At 45.9% G+C, this 23122-nt stretch overlaps 1 protein-coding gene across 1 annotated transcript in view; it reads right to left on the bottom strand.

Annotated features, from left to right (window-relative positions):
• LOC145414888 (zwei Ig domain protein zig-8-like) overlaps window positions 1-23122 on the bottom strand; it is a 548874-nt gene that overhangs the window by 139106 nt on the left and 386646 nt on the right. The window contains exon 3 of the mRNA XM_080284305.1: window positions 16164-16265. Coding sequence (XP_080140431.1) covers window positions 16164-16265 — 102 coding nt within the window. The remainder of the gene's footprint in view (window positions 1-16163; window positions 16266-23122) is intronic.

Here is a 23122-nt window from a genome sequence, read left to right as displayed (position 1 = left end):
TGATTGTGCCGGCCACCACTCATTTACTACCCTCAACGCCAAAATCGCCTACCGTTACCCATAATAAACCAAAAAGTGCATCCTCGAGGGGTTTCTTACAAGAAAAAAAAAAGTTATAAAGCTATAACTCAAAACTTATCCTGAGACTGAAAGGTTCTCGCAAGAAGCTTTGTAAGACTGACACACTTTATTTTTTTTTAAAGTTGCATGAAATAAAATAGTTTAGGACGAGAAATGTATGGTTTAAGTAGACTCTGGTAGTGTTGGTGGAGTGGTGGTGTGGTAGCTGGTGTGAGTTTAGCCGGGTGGGAAGGCTTTGTCTCAGAGAGGAGGGAAGGGGATGGAACGTAAAGTGAGGTGAGGGGAACTGCCTGGACTCACTTGTCAAAGTTTGTTACACTTGATTGGGTCGTGCAATCGGCGGAGTTGAACATGGTAGTACTCCTTGTTGACTGTGTTCCTCTTTTGCAGCAAGTCGAGTACCAGAACACCCTCGCAGTCCAGATTCTCTAGGGTCCTCAGAACCTTCCTAGCAGAAAAGTTTCTCGCCTTTCGAAAAGGTAAATACCGTTTCTGCTCCCTACTCCAAGTCGCTTCACTGATATATATATATATATATATATATATATATATATATATATATATATATATATATATATATATATATATATATATATATATATATGTATTATCACGCATACCAGAACCGGACTTTCTTCTCGGATTAGCCAAAATTAACTCTCACCTGTGGTACCGAAGTACATACGAATGGGAAAGATGTGTCAGTGTACTATATACAGTTTTGCATGGGACACTCTGAAAGACTTAGTGCTGTAACGAAAATACTGTACTTGTGTGTATTAGAGTCTGTATTTGTCCTCGGCAGAAGCGACTGGATGCAGTCATACCGTATGGTAATCAAGCATGTGGATTAACGACTACAGCAGCAGCGCTTAATATAAATGTCCATCTTGACCGTGGTTGAAAATATCGGTACAAAAACATTAAATCCATTTTTGACAGTCATTGGTTACGAACGCCTAAATGAGATTTTAGTTAGACTAAAGGTAAAAATGCTGTGAAAATTGCATGGGCTGGTGAGTGTAACATGTGTCTGGCCATCATTCAAGGGAGCCAGGGTTGAATTCTAGTTGGCATGGGGCACTTCGTGAAATTTCTTTCTATGCGATTTTTTTTTTTCTTTGCATGTTACGCTTTTTCGTCATCTTGGACACAAAGGCAGCCCATGTCGATGCTAGAAATACATAAATAACGTTAAATAAGGTATAAGGATGCCATACGTTTAGTACATTTGAAAAAAAAAAGTTCTTCCACTTTCATTTATTTTCACAATTCCTTCCACATTCACATTTGTATTTTTCACCTCCTTCCAGAAAAATTTCCTGTTTTCAGAGTAGGTTGCATACATTTGACCTACAGGAAAAAGGAAACAAAAGGAAGCCAAATACGAAATCCTGCCGATTGAGATGAGTGTGTATGTATGCACCACACTTGCCAGGACCGATTGAGGCCACTAAAACTGAGGTGAAGTGTCTGCTGCGTGCTTCACGGTCACTCATCTCTCTTGCAACATAATATCATGCACCATTTTCACTGTCCACACCTCTGCCACACCCCGTGCTTTAGGCTCATCCTGTATGCGCTTGCTGTCTTGCCGGACCTCATCCATACACTTTATCGTCTGTATTTAATATCAGTTCATATTAGGGCATTGAAGACATTAATGTATTCAGTTATTTCCCATCTCAATCGATGGACTGTTAAAAAGAGTAAGTTCATATCCCTTTGCCTAACATCATATGCTATGTCTTCACTAAATATAATTTTATAGAGTTTGTGGCCTCGTGCCGTAGTAACTTAAGTTGGACCAGGATTTCCTTTTTTTTTTCTTTTTTTTTCTTTTTTTTTCAACGTCAGAGACAGTGCTACGGCTGTACATCACTCCATAGTACGCCTTCGTGGCCAGCATTATATTGTGGCACTATTCTTTTTTCACAGCTGGACATTCAATGTGGAGAATTGGCAAGTTTAGTCCAAGTTGGAGTGAAAACAGTTCAGTAGGTCGATACTTTAGGCTTCCTTGGAACGCTTACGGTAAAGTCTCTGTCTGTGTTGATGTGATTCACCTTACGAGGCCCCCTAGCACATTTTCCTTAGCAATTTATGGTTTGCATCACTCGTTTGTGTTCTCTTAATACAGTATACAGTACGTCAGCGTCATATACATAATGTAAAAATATTAGGTAATGCTTTCTCTGCCATGGACGCACTGGGTTCTGAAATCAAGCCAGATCAGGAGTATGTTATTCACCCAAGGATAAGTTCCAGCACCATATGCCTCAGTCCTGACAGTTTTAAACCCTTTCACTAGTAACATTACCGCAGTTGAACAAAATCGTTGGTAGTAGCGTTCAAAGAATGTGAAAGGTGTGCGATATGCAGACCAAATAGGTGAGATGGACATGATAAGGTTCCCCCAAGATAGTGAGTTCAAAGACTGTGAAAGGATGTGCGAGATGCAGACCAAAGAGGTGAGATAGAGATGCTAAGGTTCCCCCAAGCTCACGAGAACATACTGTGGATCCTGGTGTAACAAGGGTATCAGTAGGGCGCCATTCTCACTGTTATACCCCTTTGCCTGTAACTATGAGCCCTTTGCCATTTTTTTTTTTTTCCTGTCAGTAAATTAGGAAAGCTTCTGCCACTGAAGTAGACCTTTGCGTAACTTATGGTACCAATTGCTATGTCAACTTACTTACGAATATATTAATGTTTTGTTAATACGACCGCGGCCTACCACTTACCACCATTTTATTTCATTATTATTATTATTATTATTATTATTAATTATTATTACTATTTATCTTGCTTTTGTTGTAGTTATGGACTATTATCAACAGGGTGGCCAGAATGACATACGCGAGATTCAATACAAGAAGATTAGAAGGCAGTATGATGACAAGGGAATGTGTAAGAAAGCGAGGAAGGGAGACTGACGAAGCAAAATAATGGACGGCTAATACAAATGGATAGGTGGGTGGAATGTATATGGAGATGATTGTAGTCTCTCTCTCTCTCTGTGTGTGTGTGTGTGGGTGTGTGTGTGTGTGTGAGAGAGAGAGAGAGAGAGAGAGAGAGAGAGAGAGAGAGAGAGAGAGATGCTGCGAAACATCCTATGCCACGCAGAATACGATCGTCAGGCACGAACATTTCTGGTTTGCATGCCGGTGAGTGTGTCGTCACCTTGCTGAATACAGATACGATGTCAAGAAAGGCGTGGAACTGGATTTACACACACACACACACGCACACGCACACACACACATTCCATTTTCTTCCTTTATTAGGGGCAGTGCATGACATATATTACTCATTTTATAACCTGGCAGTCAACTAAATGGTCTTTATATAACGGGGAGAGAGACACACACACACACACACACACACACACACACACACACACACACACACACACACACAGAGTAAAGCAGACCATGAGTGAAAAAGTAAATGTATTGGAAACTTACTGATCATTCTTCTGCTTCTGTGCATACCTCTTCCTATGCTTGAATCCTGTTCAACTGATAAAGGTGAAACAAAGCTGGGATGATGATGATGATGATGATGATGATGATGATGATGATGATGATGGTGGTGGTGGTGGTGGTGATGGTGGTGATTATTGCTATTGTCGTTGTTGATGCGCTTGTTGTCACTGTTTAGCTGGTGTTAATGACGATGATGATGATGACGATGATGACGTTGTTGTTCAAATGGTTATTGATATTGTTATAGTTGTTCATGTTATTAATGTTTTCAAGACCTGTTTTGTTCATATTCTTGTTCTTGTGCTGTTGTATTCGTTCCCCCCAGGTCTCATACGTCAACAATTCCCTGGGTGGGGATTTTTAGAACCTAGGGGAAGATTGAAGAGAGGGGAAGTAGGGACGAGAGAAAGGGAAAGAGTGAGGAGAATGGGAAGGGAGAGTGGGGAAATGAGGGACAGGAAGGTAAAGAGTGATGAGAAAGGGAAGGGAGAGAGAGGAAGTGGGGAGAAGAGGAATGGAATGAGGGAAGCGAAGGGGAAAGGAGAGAGGAGATGAATGAAAGGAGAAAAACAGAAAAGCAGGGAGGAAAACAGAGGGAAGGGAGGGGAGGGGAATACTATTAGGCGGAAGGAGAGGGAAGAAGGGAGGAGACCGGGGAAAGAGGAGGGGAAAGCTGGAGGGAGGGAAAGTAGGGAGACGAGAAGATAAAGAGAAGAGGGGAAAGAGGGTGAAACTGAAGAGAACAAAGATGGAAAGAAGGAAAAGAAGAAAGGGACGAGGATTTTGAAGAAGAGAGGAGAGGGGAGAGGAAGATTGGGGGGATGGGAAGAGGGGAGGAGAGGGAGGAAGGAAGGAAGGAGGGGAGGAGGAGAAGGGAGTAGGTAGGTATTACAATGTGTGTGTGTGTGTGTGTGTGTGTGTGTGTGTGTGTGTGTGTGTGTGTGTGTGTGTGTGTGTGGTTTTATAAAGATGCACATTACGCAGTACGATAATCTCTCTTTATAACTAATTCCAGCCAATGAAATTTAATTGAGCGCACTCGTTGGAAGCAGTAAAGAAAATTTGAGCAATATTTTTAATGAGCAGCTACTGTGAGTAAATGGGGAAAAAATGAAAACTCGGTGTTCTTGCCTTATGAAAACTCAGGAAGGTTCTCATCTATTTTCACTCGTAACATTTTCAAAGCTAGACCAAAACATGGTGAAAGAGAAAGGTTGTCTGATGAAAAATAGCTAGTGAATTGAATTAGAAGCATGGGTTGATAGTTTCTCTTGCTCTGAATAAAAAATGTGATTGGGAGCAAAGCAAACTTTCTGCCGAGGGGGCGTGGAAGGCCCCAGCGCGGCTGAGCGTGGGAGTGGTTGGGCAAAGCTTGTCACAATGTAAATTCTAATGCTCAATTTTGTTGCTCAGGCACTCTAATGCAAGTGGTTTCCTCCTGGGTTGTCCATGAAGAACCTCTTGTAGCCTTCTCCATCATCAAATTTTGCTTGCCATTCATATGAGTGGAACAGCTGCTTGTACGAATTTTTCACTTTTCCCATGATAAATTTTTATTTTTTTTTTTTTTTTTTTTTTTTTTTTTTTTTTTTTTGCTCTACATGTTTTTAGATCTTAAGACTTTCTTGGCGCGCAGGCCGTCCACCCGTGGATGTCTTTGTCTGGTAAGAATACCGTCTACCTATACGGTCCCAGAGTTGGATTGACGTACAGGAACTAATGAAAGACAGTGACCTCCTCGTCTAAAAAGCATTAACTGCATTTCTACATTATTCTCTTTACCACTGAATAATTTTATGCAGCTAAGTCTTTTTGAATAGGAGCGACTAGAGAAAAAATAAATAAACGCCATCAACCCTTCCACTACCACAGTTTAATAAAAATCGTGTGCTGACGGCTTAACTAAAATGGCAAAAGCTTAAAACTGATTTAAGGGTTTTGAATGAATTTCCTGAGTATACTGCAGTTATAAACTAACACTGTGCATTAACAGAGCGATTATGTAGTTTATTACTTTTTAACATTTGTCTTCCAATATACACATCATGCAATATTTACTAAGACACACACACACACACACACACACACACACACACACACACACACACACACACACACACACACACACACACACACACACACACACACACACACACACATCAGTGCCATGCCATTTGCTAAGTAGCCGAGATGCATTATGATTCTGAAAACGTTTCCGGTTGAGTTCCCCGTCTTAATTCCACGAAGTACGCTCACGTGCTGCCCTCTGCTACATCACCGGTACAGAAATGTTTGGTTGCTTCTGAACCGCCTTTAGTTCATCGAAAATTTCTTTGTTCATACGTAAGCAGGCACCGAACAGAAGTGGAAACATTTGCTATATCTACATACTCAGAACATTCTCGATTTCAGAACATCGGTGCACTGTTAAACTTAAGTTCACTTCCCTTTGCCGTTTATCTTAGTTCCTTTATATACTGTTCTGCATTCCGGCTGGTTGCGCTTTCTAAACTGAACATACAGACTAATTATATATTATTCTCAAAACTGTCCTGCAAAGAACCATCAGAAATTAAGGACCACATAGGCTACACCTTCACCTCTTAGTTTTAACATATTTATTACAAGAGACTTCCTATGAAAACTAAATAAATTACCTTGGTAGCAAAAAAAGTTAATCTATTTATCGTTTATCAAAAACTGGTTCTTGTACGTAGAGTATATTATGGTCAATAAGAGAGAGAGGGAGAGGGAGAGAGAGAGAGAGAGAGAGAGAGAGAGAGAGAGAGAGAGAGACCATTAGCCTCTATTTCTCAATTTGTTGCACGTGCGAATTAAAGAAACACACATTCTCTCTCTCTCTCTCTCTCTCTCTCTCTCTCTCTCTCCACACCTGCCTTACTTCCTGATTGCCCTCGCAAGTTGAGAAAAAGTACACATTCACTCATTCATTCCTCCTCTCTCCCTTTCACTCTCGACCTCTTTCCCTCCCACATCCCTCCTCCGCTTTCCTCTTTCATTTTTCCTCGCTTTTCTTCCCTCTATTTTCCAGTTTCCTCCAATTACTCCCTCATGTCGTTTTATCTTTCCCTTTTAGCCTTTCTCTTTCCTTCCCACTTCTCTCCCTTTGATCTCATCTCTCTCTCTCTCTCTCTCTCTCTCTCTCTCTCTCTCTCTCTCTCTCTCTCTCTCTCTCTCTCTCCTTGCATCATTAGTTTCATTGACAGACATCATCCCACCTTCCTTCCTCAACCTCCTTTCTTTCCTTCCTGCTCCTCTTCATCCCTTGCTCACCCATATCCTCTCCTATCTTATCGCTCTCCATCCCGCCTGTCAACAGTTCATCCTTTTCTCTTTCATCTCTGTTCCTTCCCGTCTTTCCTACTTCCTTCGCTCTCATGTCTTCCTCCATTCCTAACCAATCTTCTTCTCCCTCTCTATCCCCCTCCTTTCCCTACTCCACCCTTTCTTCCTCCCTCTCCCTCTTCGTTCTCTTTCTCCATCCCTTCTTTCCTCCCCCTGTCTTCTCCATTTTCTTCTCTCCCTCCCTCCCTACCTTCTCTCCGTCTCCTCCCTCCCTCCCTCCTCCCGAACCCCAGTCTTGTACCTACGTCTGCTACATGCCTCCCTGTCTGACCTCTCTGCCTCATCTTTCTACCTCACATCCTGCCTCACCTTGCTGTCTCGCATCCCTGCCTATCTTTCTACCTCACCCCCCCCCTCCCACGCATGCCTCACTCTGCTGCCTCACCACTCTACCTCATCATTCTTCTTTTTTTATGCTCTGTACCCCCTTTCATATGCCTCTCTCACCCCGCTCCCTCACCACCCTGCCTCTTCTCCCTACCTCACATCCTGACTCATATTCGTACCTCTCACCGTTACCTCATATCCCTGCCTCATTGTGCTACCTTATATTCTGCCTTATATTCTTGCGTCACTCCCCTGACTCACCACCTTGCCTCATCTTTCCACTTCATATTCTGCAAAATATTCCCGCATCCTTCCGCTGCCTCACCACCCTGCCTCATTTTTCTACCTCATATGCTGCCTCATATTCCTGTATCAGCCCGCTGTTCACTTCCCTGCCTCATCGTACTGCCGTATAGGCTACGCTGCCTCAGATACCTGTTTTGCCTGGCCAGCTCACCTCACTTCGCGGTGTTCTCGAGTAGAATAACCTTGTTTCAGTTTCAGTAGAACGGGGAAAAAACGAGTTGGGAGAGAGGAGGATGAATGAAGCACAATACCAAACGATGTTAATTGGTGCTGGCTCCACAAGGTTTCAGTAACAGGCTAAATACTCTTACGATAAAAATGTCTTGAGTAGAACAAAATAAACTTCAGTCACCTAAACTCTCGGGACAGAATTACTGCGTTTTCTTCTTCTTTCTATGTTCTAGTATGGCACAATATATTTTCTTTTATTCCATGTTCATGCTTATACCATTTTTTCATACACAATGTTATCCCTTCTCATTTATTCCTGCCAGTTCCAGCTGGAGGGTCTGGTGGGCGGAGACAAGTCGCCACCGTTATCATCCTTGTATTTCTCCTCCTGTTCCAGTCATACCCGTGAGAGGGTTTGCCTAGTCTGGGCCAACCACCCTAATACAGTTATCATCCTTAAACCCGCGTTCGCTGGAATCGCAGTAGGGGTACTGTAACGCTAGGTATGCAAGCGCGCGCGTGCGTGCGTGTGTGTGTGTGTGTGTGTGTGTGTGTGTGTGTGTGTGTGTGTGTGTGTGTGTGTGTGTGTGTGTGTGTCTGTCTGTCTGTATGTCGGACACAAGGGTTTTCCTGTGTTTTAGAGTAATACTTAAGGGTCAAGGTTATGGGGGAAAGTCAGCTTAAACAGTTTGGGCAGTGATGACATCATTCCGTTTTGAGAAGAATCACTAAAAAGTCAGTGCCACAGTCCGAGGTAAAAGGTTCGCCTCTGTAACAGTTTCATTCGATTTGACACAAACTTGGTGGGAGGGTACAGAACCATGCAACGATGAAGTGATTCGATACTGAGAACAATACGCCAAAATCAACGCCACAGGTCAAAGGAAAATATGGCCCTTTGTCCACTTGTAGGATGCAGGTGCTGAGTTCTTTCTTGCTTGTTATGTACTACTACTTCCTATATTACCTCTCTTCTTTGCCTCGTCCCCCCATCCCCTCCTTTCCGACTTCCTCTGAGTTCATCCTGGCAGCTTTCATCCCTGCCTACCTCTCCGCCTCTCCTCCCTTCCTCCCATCCCTGCCTTCTGTTTCCTCTTCCAGCCTCACCTCCGTGCCTCCCCTCCTGCTCCCTTCCCTTTTTCTCCTCCCTGCTTTCTCTCCCTCTCTCTCCTCCTTGCCTCCCTTTCTGTTTTTCCTGCCTGCCTGCCCTCGCTGTCTCCCCTCTCTGCCTATCCTTCTTACTAACCTCCTTGCCTCATTTCCCTACCTTACTTCTCTGTCTCTTAACGTGCCTCACATCCCTGCCTCTCCTTATTATCCCCTCTCACTGCCTTTCCCTCCTGGCTCTTCTCCCTGCCTCTCTCTGTGCCTCGCCACTTGCCTCATTTTCCTGCCTGCCTGCCTATCCGTGTACTTATGCGCCTGCCTGTCTATTTGCCCAGTTAATTGTCTAACTCTCCCTCCCCTTCCTCCCTAAATCTTTCCGCCTTCACCGCCTCCCTTCCTGCCTCCCTCCCAGCCTGCCTGTTTTACTCCTTTCATTTCCTCTTTTTTTCTTTCTCACTTATTCCCCTTCCTCTCCCTTTGTCTTCCCTCTTCCCTCCCACCCTGCGTTCTACCTTCAACTTATTCTTTCCTCTCTCTCTTCTCTCTCTCTCTCTCTCTCTCTCTCTCTCTCTCTCTCTCTCTCTCTCTCTCTCTCTCTCTCTCTCTCCTTCTCCATCCATATCTTCCTTTCTCTCTCTCTCTTCATGTTTAAGTCTCATTCTCCCTCCCTCCCTCCCCCTCTCCCACTTACTGCCAAACTCTCTCTCTCTCTCTCTCTCTCTCTCTCTCTCTTTAACCCTCTTTTTCCTTCCAGCGCAGAGCCTTTCAACTTCCATTCATTCTAACTTCCTTTCTTCATTTTCCTTTCCTTCCTCCCTCACTCCTCTAATCAAATCCCCATCCTTCCTCCTCCAATCTCTCCTGTTCCTCCTTAACTCGTTTTTCTTCCTTCCTTCTCCTCTAATTTCCCTTCTGTCCCTCACTCTCTGTAGTTCCTTGTCCCTTCCACCTTCTCTGCCTTCCTCTCTCCTTACCTATCTACCTCCCCCCTTCTCTCCTACCCTCTCCCTACCCAATTCTCTACATCCCTTTTTGGCCTCCCTTCTTCCCTTCCTAATTACGTACCTACCCACCTGCCTATCAACCTACCTGTCTGCCTCCCTACTTCCCTTCCCCCCTCCGTACGTTCCTTCACTACTTACAACTCTACCTCCCTGTTGCCCTTGTTCTCTACTTCCTCATCGACGCGGTGGCCAAGTAGTTAACATTGCCAGCTACGACATTTCCGGACCGATAGCGCAAGGGTTAGAATCCTGGTGCGGACGGCTGGCTTCATTAGGCTCAGGTGTCTATCTACATGTGGGATGACAGGTAATGTGAGTACCTACAGTAACATCAGGTGGGGGAACTGTGGTAATCTGGATGATGCAGTGTCCTTTTATACCAGGATAGAAGGTGAATAGCCCACCCATCCACAAGTTCAAATGCTTATCTTACGGAGATAAGTACCACGGATAAGCGCCTCATGGTGTCTGTCACACGTTTACATTTATCTACCTCCTTTCCCTACTTACTCACCTCCCTACCTATCTCCCGTCCTCCATTTCTTCTAATTTCTCACATTTCCTACCTCCCAGTCTCCCTGTTTCCTCCCTCCTTGCCGTCCTCTCTTCCTACCTCCTTTCCTTTCTCTCTCCTTATCCTAACAATTGTCATGCCTGTTAAGCTGCAGTTTTGTTTCCCTTTTACCCCTACCTTACCAAAACTTCTACTCTGCCTCACTCCTTGCCTCCTACATTCAAACCTGCGTCTCTCCCCTGCCGAACATCGTACCTAGCATCTTAACCCTGCCACGCATACTCTTAAACTCCCCATCACCCCTGCCGCTCTCATTCCTAGCCCCTGCCTCATCCCTGCCTAGCCTTCGACTCTAACCTACACCTGCCCCACACCTTACCATTTTTTTCTGATTCCGGCTGCCTCAACCCACCTTGCTGCTGTCTGCCTCGTACATCGTCCCTGCCTCTCTCGGGCCCCTCACACTCTTACCTTCTGCCTAATCCCTGCCTCACCCCTACCTTGCCCATGCATAAAGTCTGCTCCCCACTTCCTCAGTTCTGCCTCGCCCTCTGACTCTCCTCTCCCCGCCTAACCCTCGCTCGCATCTGCCTAACCCACGCCTGTGATGTTTGAAACGGGAGAAATAAAAATACGATTGTTCTTTCCTCCACCCTCCTGCCTCCCTCTCTCCTTCCCTTCCGCCCCCCTTGCCTCCCCTCCCTCTCTGCCCCCCCCCTGCCTCCCCTCATTCGTCCCAGCTTCCCTGTCTTCCCCTCCTCCTCCTATGCCTCCCTGCTTCCCCTTGCCCTAAACCTCCCCCGCCCCCCGCCCCCCCCTCTCTCTCTCTCTCTCCTCCACTTCCCTGCCTCTATCCTCACATTACTTCACCTCTCCCCAATCTTCTCCTCTTCCACTCCATGCCTCCCCTCTTCTCTCCTATCCTCTTCTCTCCCATCTCCCCTCTTGTCCCTTCTCCTGTCTCGCTCCCTCCCCTCCTACGCACTTTTTTCCCTCCCCTTTCATCACATACGTATCACTTCCTCTACCCTTCCCTCTCCCACTCCATAATAACTGTGTTTCTTCTCACCCCTCCTCTATACGCCCACTCCCCTCTCATCACTTCCTTTCTTCCCTACCCCTCTCATCACTTCCTTCCTTCCCTACCCCTCTCATCACTTACCCTCCCTACCCCTCTCATCACTTACCCTCCCTACCCCTCTCCTCTCTCCCCTTCCCAGACCAACTGCATTTCTGCTTACTCTTCTCCTCTTTTTCCTCTCCCCCTCCCCACACTTTGCCGCCCCTTTTAACTTGCTTCCTCCCCTCCTCTTCTCCAACGTATTGCTTTCCCTTTTTTCCCCGCTCCCCTCTCCCCACCCTTTCCCTCTTCCTCGCTTTCTCGTCTTCCACAATCCACCTCTTCCTTTTCTACCACTCCAGTGTCTTTATCCCTCCCTGCCTCCCTACCTTCCTCCCTCCCTCGCTCGCTGCCTTCCTCCCTATCTCCCTGTCCCGCTGCCTTACTGCCTCCCTTCTTTCTCTGACTCCCTCCCATCCCTACCTCCTTCCCTCCCTCCCTGCCTCCCACTGCACTGCCTGCCTCTCCCAGTGTCTCCCACTCTACCTCCCACCCCCGCTTCCTCATTCCCTTCCTCCCTCCCCCGATGTCTCCCTCCCTGTCTCCTTCCCCGCTGCCTCATTCCCTGCTTCCTTCCCCTGTTACATCCCTCCCTGCCTCCTTCCCCTGCTACATCCCTCCCTGCCTCCTTCCCCCTCTGACTCCCTGCCCTTCTCCGCTGCCTCCCTTCCGGCCTTTCCACTGCCTCACGTCCCGCCCCCCTCTTCCTTTCTCCTGCCTCTCAGAAAATGCTTCCTTTCTCCCTTATTGGTACTCTCTTTGCCTCGCCATTCTACCTCCTTCCTCCTTCCCTGCCTTGCCTTGAATACCTGCCTCCCTGCCTCACCTTGCATAACTTCCTCCCTTCCTCACCCTGCCTCACCTTGAATACCTCCCTCACTCATCTTGAATACCTGCCCCCCTGCCTCACCCAGACTCATCTTGAATACCTGCCCCCCTGCCTCATCCTGCCTCATTCTGAATACCTGCCTCCCTGTCTCACAATAATGCGCCTCGAATACCCTCACTTTCCTTACTTCCTCACCGTGCAGTCCCTCGTTTGTACCTTCCTTCCCTGATGTCCAGTCCCCCTCATTATCTCTCCTCCCCTCTCATGTCTCCTCTCTCCCTGTATCACCCGTCTCTCTGCTTTAGTCTCTTCCCTACCTCACCCTCCTCCCTGGCTCACCCTGTTCCCTTTCAACTTCACCGTCCTACCTGTTTCATCTCTTTACCCTTCCCTGCCACATCCCTCTGTTTCTCTGTCTCATCTTCCTCTCCCTCCTGTCTCAGTCCCCCCCCCTCTTCCGCCTCATTTCCTCCTTCCCTACCTCATCTACACCTCCTCCTTCGCTGCCTGAACGTCCCCCCTTCATTCCCTGCCCTCCATCCTCCCCGCCCACGCTTCATCTTCCTTTTTCTGCCTACTCTACCTGCCTTACCTACTTCCTGCGTCACCCATTTCATTCCTCACTCCTTCCTCCATGCCTTAGCCTCTAACTTTTTCACCTTCTGCCTATCTCACCCCTTCCCTATCTGCCTTACCTTCGTCCCTATCTGTATCTATCTCACCCTCCTCTCTCTCCGCCTCACTCGACCGCCTCTCTGCCTCCCCCTCTGCCTACCTCACCTGCTGACTTGACGTGAGATGGGAAGCTACGGAAAAAGAAATACCTCTTCATTTTTCCCCCCTTTTACTCGCCAACCTTCCTGCCTCCTACTACCTCTAATCCCCTTTCCAACCTTCTGCCCTCCTGCCTACTTTTCTGCTTCCCTTCCTGCCTTTTTCTTTATCTTCTTTCCTGCCTTCTGTTTCTCCCTCCCTCCTCCCTGTTTCCACTCCCCATATCCTGTTTTCTTGCCTACCTTCCTTATTTTAAGTGTCTCTGAGCCCCAACAGTCTTCCTACACGTCACCCACCTTCACATGCCACTCCCTGTTTCCTCCTAATACCTTCTTGCCTACCTTTCTAAATCCTTTTTTCTTCTATCGTGCTTCCTCGCCTGTGTACCATCCTGTCTCCCATTTTCTTCTTTCTTCACATTCTTTCTGTTTCCCTGTCTATTACATCCTTTTTGTTTTCTGTCTATCTGTTTACGTTTATCCCATCCTCCCACTTCGTTTCCTGCCACAATGTCTGCTGATTTTCAACACTCTCTCCCTTCAACTTATTTCTTCCCAGTCTCCTATTACTTCCTTCCAGCCTCCGTTCCTTCCGGTCTTTCTACCCTTCATATCCTCTCCTTTCTGCCTACCTGCCCCCCATTTCCCCCTTCCTGTCTCCCTTCCTCCCTCTTTTCCTCCCATTCTGTTTCCCTGCCTGTCTTTTCTCTGCGTTACCTTCCTTGTATTGCACACATTATATGAACCTCCATGTCACTCTTCCTATCAAACCTTCTTATTCATTGTCATCTATATTTTCTCCTTTCTTGCTTTCCTTCTGTTATGGCCTGCCTGCCTGATTCTCTCTCTCTCTCTCTCTCGTTCATTCCACTTTCCCCTTCTCCCGATGTCTCTCCCTCCCACTCTCCCCTCCTCCCATTGTTTCTCGCTTCCTCCCTCTATCTCTGCCTACCTACATTTCCCTTCTTGCCTGCCTAACTTTCCACTTAATGTTTCAACTTCGTTTTATGCCTCACCTCTCTTCTCCCCTACTTCCCTGCCTCACCACTTTCCCTTCCTCCCCCTTCTTCTTCTCTTACCTCTCCTCCTGCCTACTCTTCCTGTCTGCACCTTCATGCTCTCGAAAATTTGTTGTAAATGTTGAGTACCATTTTTTTTTTTTCAGTAAATTGTCAATACCAGAGCTGGACCAACTGAAAGGGGTAAAGAATACTTCCACAGTGTACTTGCTTTACGTAGGAGGCGACAGAAAAGGGCCTTTTTTGTCTTAAGTCTTTCTTTCCTTACTGTCCTCCTCTGGTCCTCTGTCCTATCTCTCTTCTTGATATTTCCGTGTTTCTTCCGGTCTTTATTTTCCCTCTACTCCTATCAGGCGTTTATACAGTATGAATGAAGAGAAAACATCATGGAGACAATATAAGAGTATTCATAATTAGCATTCTGGGCGATAGGAGCAAAAATGACTATATCCTCTGTACTGTGCATTTCACTGCAGAAACGAAATGCGGAAGGTAAGTAGTGAGTCAGTGACAGAGTAGTAGACAAAAACCTTGAAGCACTGTTGAAACATATATCGATAAACTTTCTCCAAAACCTTGCCTTCCCTCTTCAGCATCCTCCAGCTCCTTTGTCCTCTCTCTACCTCTTTACCCACCTTCTTCCGTCACCCTCTCTCCGACTATATCTACCTCTCTTCTTTCCCATCTCCCTCTCGTCAGACCTACCACCTTCACCTTACCGTTCCTTTCACCTCAAATATGTCTACATTTCTACCCTCCTACGTCCCTCTCCTCGAATCTACTTCTCCATACCTTCCTCTCCTTAAACTTGCGTAACTCTGCACCGCAATACCTCCCTCTCCTGAAATCTGTCCACTTCTCTACCTGGCTATGTCCCTCTACTCTACCTACCTTTCGAACTCTCCACTTCTCCTTCCACAAATTTACCTCCCTACCTCCTTCTTCTGAAATCAATCTACCTCTCCACATCTCTATCCCCACCCCACCTCCCAAATTCCTTTTTGATCTACCTATCTCCTTAACTCTCTCAATCTCCATACATCTGTCTGCCTCTCTTCACACCTCTTTCCCCACTCCACCTCCCAAATTCCTTCTTCATCTATCTATCCCCTTCCTCTCAAATCTATCTACCTCTCCATACGTCTGTCTACCTCTCTGCCTCCTTCTCAGCCTCTCTGCCTACCTCTCCACAAACCTCTAACCTCCACTCTAATTCCACGATTCACCTTTCCCTTTGTCTCTCTGCCTACCTGCCTGCTCAGCCTTTCAATCTCCTTGCCCACTACCTTCTCCCTGCCCCTTTTTCTTCCCGCCTTGCCTCTTGTTACACTCTCTCTTTCTCTCCTTCCTTCCTCCCTGCTTCTCCTCCCACCCTCCCTGTCTCTCCTTCCTCCCTCCCAGCCTCTCAATCCTCCCTTTCTGCATCCCCTCTCTCCCTGCCTGCATCCCCCCGCTCGTTGTCTGCCTCTCCTCCCTCCGTACCGGCCTCTTCTTCCACCCTTCCTTCTTATCCTTACTCCTTCTCTGCCTCCCTCCCTCTCCTGCCTCTCCCTCTCCCTTCCTTCATTTTCTTCCATCCTCCCACCCTCTCCTTCCTCCCCACTGCCACTTCTTCCACCCTCCTTTCTTCTCCTGTGTGTGTGTGTGTGTGTGTGTGTGTGTGTGTGTGTGTGTGTGTGTGTGTGTGTGTGTGTGTGTTCTTGTGATTGTCTTGTGCGTGGTAGGGAAACCAGCCCCCTCACCTGCCGTGTTCTCCATATTGCCGATGCCTCTGCCTGTTGGTACCTAACTTATGAGATTACATAGCGAGGCTCAGACATGCACACCTGCCTAACCTAACTCCTTCCCTAACCCTCTGCCTGACTCTATGCCTTTTCCTTTGCATTAACCCCTGTCTGTTTTACCCTCCTGCCTCACCCCTGCCTAAACCCCCTTCTAACCCATGGCCAACGTACCCGCTGGTGCCTAACTTGTGAGATTGCGGAGTGAGGATAAGATATGCGCAACTGCCTAACCTAACTCCCTGCCTAACTCTCTGCCTAATCCTTGCTGACGTACCTGCTGATGCCTGACGTGTGAGATGACGTAGCGAGGCTCAGATATGTACACATGTTGCCCCGCCGTCAGCAGTTGGTCCTCGTCCCGCTTCAGCCACGTCACCTGAGGAGGAGAGACGAGGAGATGAGTGGGAATGGGAGAGGGCATGAGTTACAGAGGGAGTGAGTGGGAATGGAAGAGGGCATGAGAGTTACAGAGAGGGGGTGAGTGGGAATGGGAGAGGGCATGAGAGGTACAGAGAGGGAGTGAGTGGGAATGGGAGAGGGAAGATGTGAATTAAGACAGAGAGAGAGATGGGGGGAAAGAGATTGACTGGGAGTGGGAGAGGGCATGAGTTAAAAAGAAAGCGAGGGAGTGGGCATGGGAAAGGGAGAGGGAAGAACCTAGTAAGGACAGAGAGAGGGGGAGGTTTAGTGGGAGTGGGAATCGGCATGCGAGTTAAATGGGAGGGAATGAGTGGGAATGGGAGAGGGAGAACGAGGGACTAAGTGGTGACAGAGGAAACACTGGAAATAATTAAGTGTTGAAGAAAAGAGAGAAGTTCAGTGGGAAACGAGAGAGTGGATGAGAATGAGAGAGGGAGAAGAAAAGATATGAAAACAATATAGAGAGGAAGCGAGTGGGATGTGAAGCTGGAGAGGGCATGAGAGTTACACAGAGTTATCAAAATAACCACATACCACACACAAACCTTCTGTTCTTATTGGCTGTCCGCCCTTTAAGAGAATGATGTACCCGCTAGCTATGATATATAAGGATTTTTATTCTTATACATTTCCGATCAGAGAAGAGACTGTGAAATGACTCCAGTAATTGGCCGTATAGGAGACGAGATAAACGCTATAGCTTTTTTCTTCTGCAAGGAAGAAGGAACCAAAGGCCAGGAGCCAGCAATAACCGTTCCTTCCAAGAAAAATAAAAAACAATACAACCGAATGCCAAATTCAAGATCCCTTCATTTCGAGATGCCTGGACACGCTGCGTTTGAAAGACTGGAGATCATAGGAAGTAGGAAATACAGACAGAGGGAGACAGTTCCGGAGATGACCTGTTGCATAAATTCATGACAGGAAGAATAGCTTGCTGGAACTCCATGACGGAAACTGCATATCGGCACCTTGAATCCGGTGACGTAGATTTCCTTTGTTTTTGCTGCTTCCAGATTATTACATTCAGCGTACAGAGAGAAGCCCGGGAGTGAAGTGGTAAATGAAAGCTGTGTCTAACATCTCTCATTTGAAAAGCCTATCCTAAGCTGAATAAACTTGTCTTAAGGTAGCATGTATAAAGCAAGTACAACATCATCTAGCATGTATCACTCAAGTAAAACATCACCTAGCATGTATAAACCAAGTAAAACATCACCTTGCATGTATAAACCAAGTAAAACATCACCTTGCATGTATAAACCAAGTAAAACATCACCTGATAAAAGGGATTAGTGGATTGTAGTGCTAAAGTGAAGCTCCATGCAAAACACTAAAAGACGTAGTGTTCGTAATGCATAAAATATGGACTGGGAGTCAGTCCATAGAGGAAATGACTGGGGTGGAGTGTGTGTGAGTGGGACTGAGTGTGAAAGGGAAAGGGAGTGAGGCAGATGACTGAGAATGAGATACGGCGTTTGTCAGTGTTGAAGGAATAAGGAATGGATTGGGGTGTGAGTGAGGGTAGAGGAGTAAGTGTAGACCGTTGAGCAAAAAGAGAGGATGAAAGAAGAGGTGGGTTGGAATGGGGAGTCAGCGAGAGGAGGGTCTGGGTGGAACGGGGAATGAGTGGGAGTTACTCGGAGTTGGAGAATAGAAAAGAGAAACGGGGTGAAAAGGAGGGGGCCTGAAGTGGGGAAACAGTGAGAAGAAGAGGCGGATGGAAAGGGATGAGAGTAGGATTAAGGTAGTACGAGTGGAAAGTGGAAAAAAAGTTACAAGGAAAAGTCAGTATCTCAAAGACCTTGTTGTCCATACCAAAGAGATACTTGTATTTACTGGAGAGAGAGAGAGAGAGAGAGAGAGAGAGAGAGAGAGAGAGACAGAGAGAGAGAGAGAGATGCATGGGAGTTGAGAAAGTGTATAATGACCATGAGGTTGACGGACAGCAGGGGTGACTTGGACAGTGAGTGTGAAAATAGAGAGAGAGAGAGAGACAGACAGACAGACAGACAGAGGGGGGCAGTATCCTAGGAGAAACTAATTTTATTGCAAATATCACCACCCCAGGATGCGTGAAAGCGGAGACTGTGTGTGTGTGTGTGTGTGTGTGTGTGTGTGTGTGTGTGTGTGTGTGTGTGTGTGTGTGTGTGTGTGAGATTACGTGAGTGTCATTTTTCGGTGTAACTCATGTATTTAAAAAAGACCAAGCCTTGTTTCTGCTTGTGCGACATTATAACTGAATATGTATCAGTGTTAGCATCCATAGCGGCGAAGATTGTGTAACTGAGACGAGTGTGTGGAAGAGTGCGTGCGAAAGTGAAAGCGCTGCGTGAGTGTGTTTGAGTGCGTGGCTGAGTGTGGGAGTGGAGGGGAAATGGTACAGCATGTTGAAATTCCTGGGGACGTGTACTGATGCAATAGCAGTGAAATTGCGTTAGAGTGCGTGAGCGTTGATTAGGTGACTATTGCAGAGAGAGAGAGAGAGAGAGAGAGAGAGAGAGAGAGTTACGGCATCTGTGTGGAATGAAAGGAAAATGACATCAAAGTGCCTTGTTCTCAAGAGAAGCTTTGTCTCATTCCCTCACTCAAGGAACAGTGCTGCACACACACACACACACACACACACACACACACACACACACACACACACACACACACACACGGACAGAGAGAGAGAGAGAGATGGAGGGAGGGAGAGATACGAAGAGATAAAGCAAATTGCGGAAGGGGAGAGAGCGAGAGGAGGTAAAGATAGGAAAACAAGCAACTGAAGAAAATTACTGAGAGAGAGAGAGAGATGGGTTGGGGGTAATGGCTCGACTGGCCTGCCATGAAAACACACAGACACTTCGCCACAACAAACAAAATAACAGCTGAAAATATTGACAGTTTTAGTCACCCCTAAACCTTGCTCACTGGAGGGGATGAGGGGGATGAGAGGGTGAGTGGTGAGGTGAGTGGATGGATAAGTGGATAGGTGAGAGGGCAGAGAGGCTGAAAGGACAGGGGTGTGTGTGGAGATATGGGATGGGTTAATAGAATAGATACTTGAGAGTACAGAAGTAGATGAAGGTCATGAGTGGAGGGGTACGTGGTAATGGTGGGGATTGAGAGAGAAGAGAAGTAGAGAGGCAGCAAGGGGGAAGGTTGAGTGGAGAGGTAAGGGACAGGGTGGCGGGAATAGGTGGGGAGAACAGAGTGCTAAGAAAGAATGTTGAGTGTAGAGAGAAGGGGAGAGTTGATTGGAAAATATAGGTTGGGAGGAGGAAAGGGTAATGGGTAGGGGTGTGTGTGTGTGTGTGTGTGTGTGTGTGTGTGTGTGTGTGTGTGTGTGTGTGTGTGTGTGTGTGTGTGTGTGTGTGTGTGTGAGAGAGAGAGAGAGAGAGAGAGAGAGCTAATAATGGTGATCATGGAATGTGAAGAAGTGAAATGGTGGAGAGGTGGGGATGGGGATCATAATAGTGTGGGAATGTGTACGTGAGAAGGGAAGCAGGAAGTGGAGAGACGTTAACAACTGGAGTAGGAAAATGAGGGTAGTGGGTAAAGGAGGGAAGAGGAGAGGAGTAAGTGACGAGAAGTGGAGTGGAAAATCGGAAATGTGGCTAAGAAAGTGGAAGGGAGGGGTTGTAAAAAAAATGGAAGGGGTGAGGAAGGGAAACAGAGAAACAGTGGAGTAGAGAGGTGGAGAGAGGAGGAATAATGGAATGTGGAAGAAGTGGGAAAGGTAAACAGAGTCGAGAAGTAGGGTAGTGGAGTAGGGAAGTGCAAAGTGAATAGGAAGAGAGATTAGGAGGATGGACAGCGACACCCTGACACACATGGCATGGTAATTTAGTGGGGGTCTTTTGTAGCTACTTCCATTCCCATTCAGTTCATCCATCATCATTATGCGGCACTCGGACTATATAATTATATTGTGTGTGGTATATATATATATGTGTGTGTCTTCACCTAGGGTAACTGCGGTATTAATTACAGTAATGTTTTTTATCTACCCACGACAATGATTAGTAAGAAACGGGGTTAGCATAATGATGATGGATGATGATGATGATGCTTTGTGTATCCTTTCCTTTCGCACTCGTTTTTTAATGGTAGGGTGTAATTTATATTTTTGGACTCGATACTACGAACATTTCGACCAACGACAGACGGTTTTATTCGCTGAGACATCCGTCATGGTGAAAAGAATATAGTTACCTCGATTAATGAATGGCTCGCTAAGTAGGATGATGTCTTTTTCATTTTCTTGTTATTGTTTAAAGACGATTATTATTGTTAGCTATGGAGATATTTTTCTATATAGAAAAGTTAAATGTAGGTATCATAAGCCCCTTAAAATTTAAAGTTTTTACTCACATTAAATTGCCTGACTATTGTCAGAGTATAGTAAATATTTTGTCATCCTAACAGAAGTATAAAATTTCTCTGTTATGCTTTAGCTAATGCCAGAAATGATTAATTTTATGTAGCTCAGAGAAGATTAACAAAAAGTATTGTTATTTATGATGAAAATGCTCAAACTTCCACATCACTGATGCTAGAGAGGGGTGCTTTCTTGCGATGGCACCGATATAGCCAGGCGGAACCGCTGCCCAATAATATAAACGTCCATCTCTTTCCCTTTCTCCCAAATGGAATGTGATGGACTGCAAGAGAAGGGGAACATCAGCCAACAGTCCACCAGGCTTACATTCAAATGAGCGTGTGGTTGTAACTTTTACTAACTCCCTCGGTACGATAACATTTACATTTTCTTCTTGCTATCTCCGTATTAGTATGTTCTGCCTAGGATAGGCTATTCGAGATGGAGGGATTGTATAGTGCTCTCGCTCACGGCCACACACCTTTTGGATCTGCGGTGGCAAGGTGGATCCGACCCCAATTAGATCACGGTGCTTTACCTTAACACGTCATTCAACCTCCCGCTAATATACTCGTGTACATACAATTTGTTAATCATCCTTACCTGCAGGTCTTAAATTTACTACCACCCACACTCCAGTCAGCCGGGATGTGTGGATCGGAGAGACACGTCATAATTATGTGGCGGCTTAGTATCTCTTCAGACCTGGAATGGCGAGGTGGGTTCAAGCCCCACATAGATGAGGGTGATTTACGGTATGGTGTCATGCAATAAGACGTTCTTTTTAATGCATAATAAAATGTTCCTAGTGGTATTGCAAGTAATTAAAAGTCCGTCACCCCACTGAAGAGGTTAAAGCGCCCATTGAGCTACCTTGCATACGGTACGGAATGTAGAGAGACGTATCATCATCATTGTCGTCGTCACCGTGATTATCATCATTGTCAACGTCAGTATCATTGTCGCCGTCGTCGTCGTCATCATCACCATCATCATAAACATTATCATCACATCATAATCATCACAGTAATCCCGTTTTCCACTAATATAAATGGGTGGAGTTATATGCCATTATTATAAATCAAGTGGACGTGTCAAGTGCCGTAATCTCTCACACTGCCAAAATATCATTAAGCACAAATCGCCCCTCTCTATCACATCACCGAATTAGCAATCACACCATGTTTTTAACTCATATTAAAGTAATATTCTAATATGAAGTGATATAAATATTAAGAGTGAAAATAGGAATTAAAATTTCTCTGTGTGAATATCATTAAGTAACTCAAACCTAGCAAAGTTATGGCCACATTTCTCCTATTAGTATAAGTATTTGCTGCCTGGAGATCAAGCGAAAAGATGCAGACAAAGCAGAAGGTGGAAAGATCAAATACACAGACTTTTTGGATCAACTAGAATAGGTTAATTGCCAATATGTCAGAATTGAGAGACACGAAAAACTTTACTCCTGCACTGGACTGTCTTAATTTCTTTTTCTTTTGGGGTTGCGTGTTAGTCTGTTCCATCCAGTCCCTACGAATCACCGTATCTCATCACGACATCTAGTCCGTCTGCCTCTACCTATCACTCCATCTCTGGGATGCCATTCAGAGACCCTGGTTGTCCATCTGATATCTTTTCTACGAAGTACATGACCTGCCCACATCCATTTATTCTTTTCATCTATGGTGACTATATCCTCTGTTTTCATATATTCTCTTATCCATGTGATCCCTTAGATTCCATTCCCTTCCTCTCTAAGCACTTCTAAGTTTTACTTTCTAAGGATATTGTTAAGATCCATGTTTCGGATCCATAAGTTTGAGCAGGAAGCAGGAAAGACACACTGGCTATATAGCCTTCTCTTTTGGCATTTTATGGAGAGAGAGAGAGAGAGAGAGAGAGAGAGAGAGAGAGAGAGAGACTGTAAAACTGCTGTCTATATTCACTGGCAAAGCCAATTTCCTAGTATTGTACGGAGAATAACAGATTTCGATATCTACACAGATTCATCTGATTTACGTGAGCGTGTTTCAGCTGTCCAGCACAGCCTGCGACACAAAAATATCAGCTTTTTTATGCACGGCTGACCCCTTGGCGTGTCTGGCGGCCATTTGGTTAATCAACACCTCAGCTCACCCTCTCCTGCGCCCCTACACCCTGTCACACACCGCTCTCACTCTTCCTTACACAAGTTCACATCGCTTACGTATACCCCTTCTCCTTTGCGTGAAACTGGTGCAGTGACTCGTTTATTTCCTTCAACAAGAGGACGGTTGTAATGCTTGTTCTTGTTATCATTGCGCTGCTTTACACCCTACAGTACTCAGATTTCTGTCGTGGTGGGTACCTTGATTGAGATGACCACATGGGAGTACGGTGGTGAAATGTATGGGGGAAGAAGATAAAGAAGTCAAGAGTGATGTGGAAGAATAAAGAACAGT

Source organism: Coenobita brevimanus, chromosome 101 (genome assembly GCF_032717465.1).
Source record: "Coenobita brevimanus isolate Jiangsu-jjx chromosome 101, ASM3271746v2, whole genome shotgun sequence".
Taxonomy (NCBI): Eukaryota; Metazoa; Arthropoda; class Malacostraca; order Decapoda; family Coenobitidae; genus Coenobita; species Coenobita brevimanus.
This window is presented reverse-complemented; position numbering and strand designations above follow the sequence as displayed.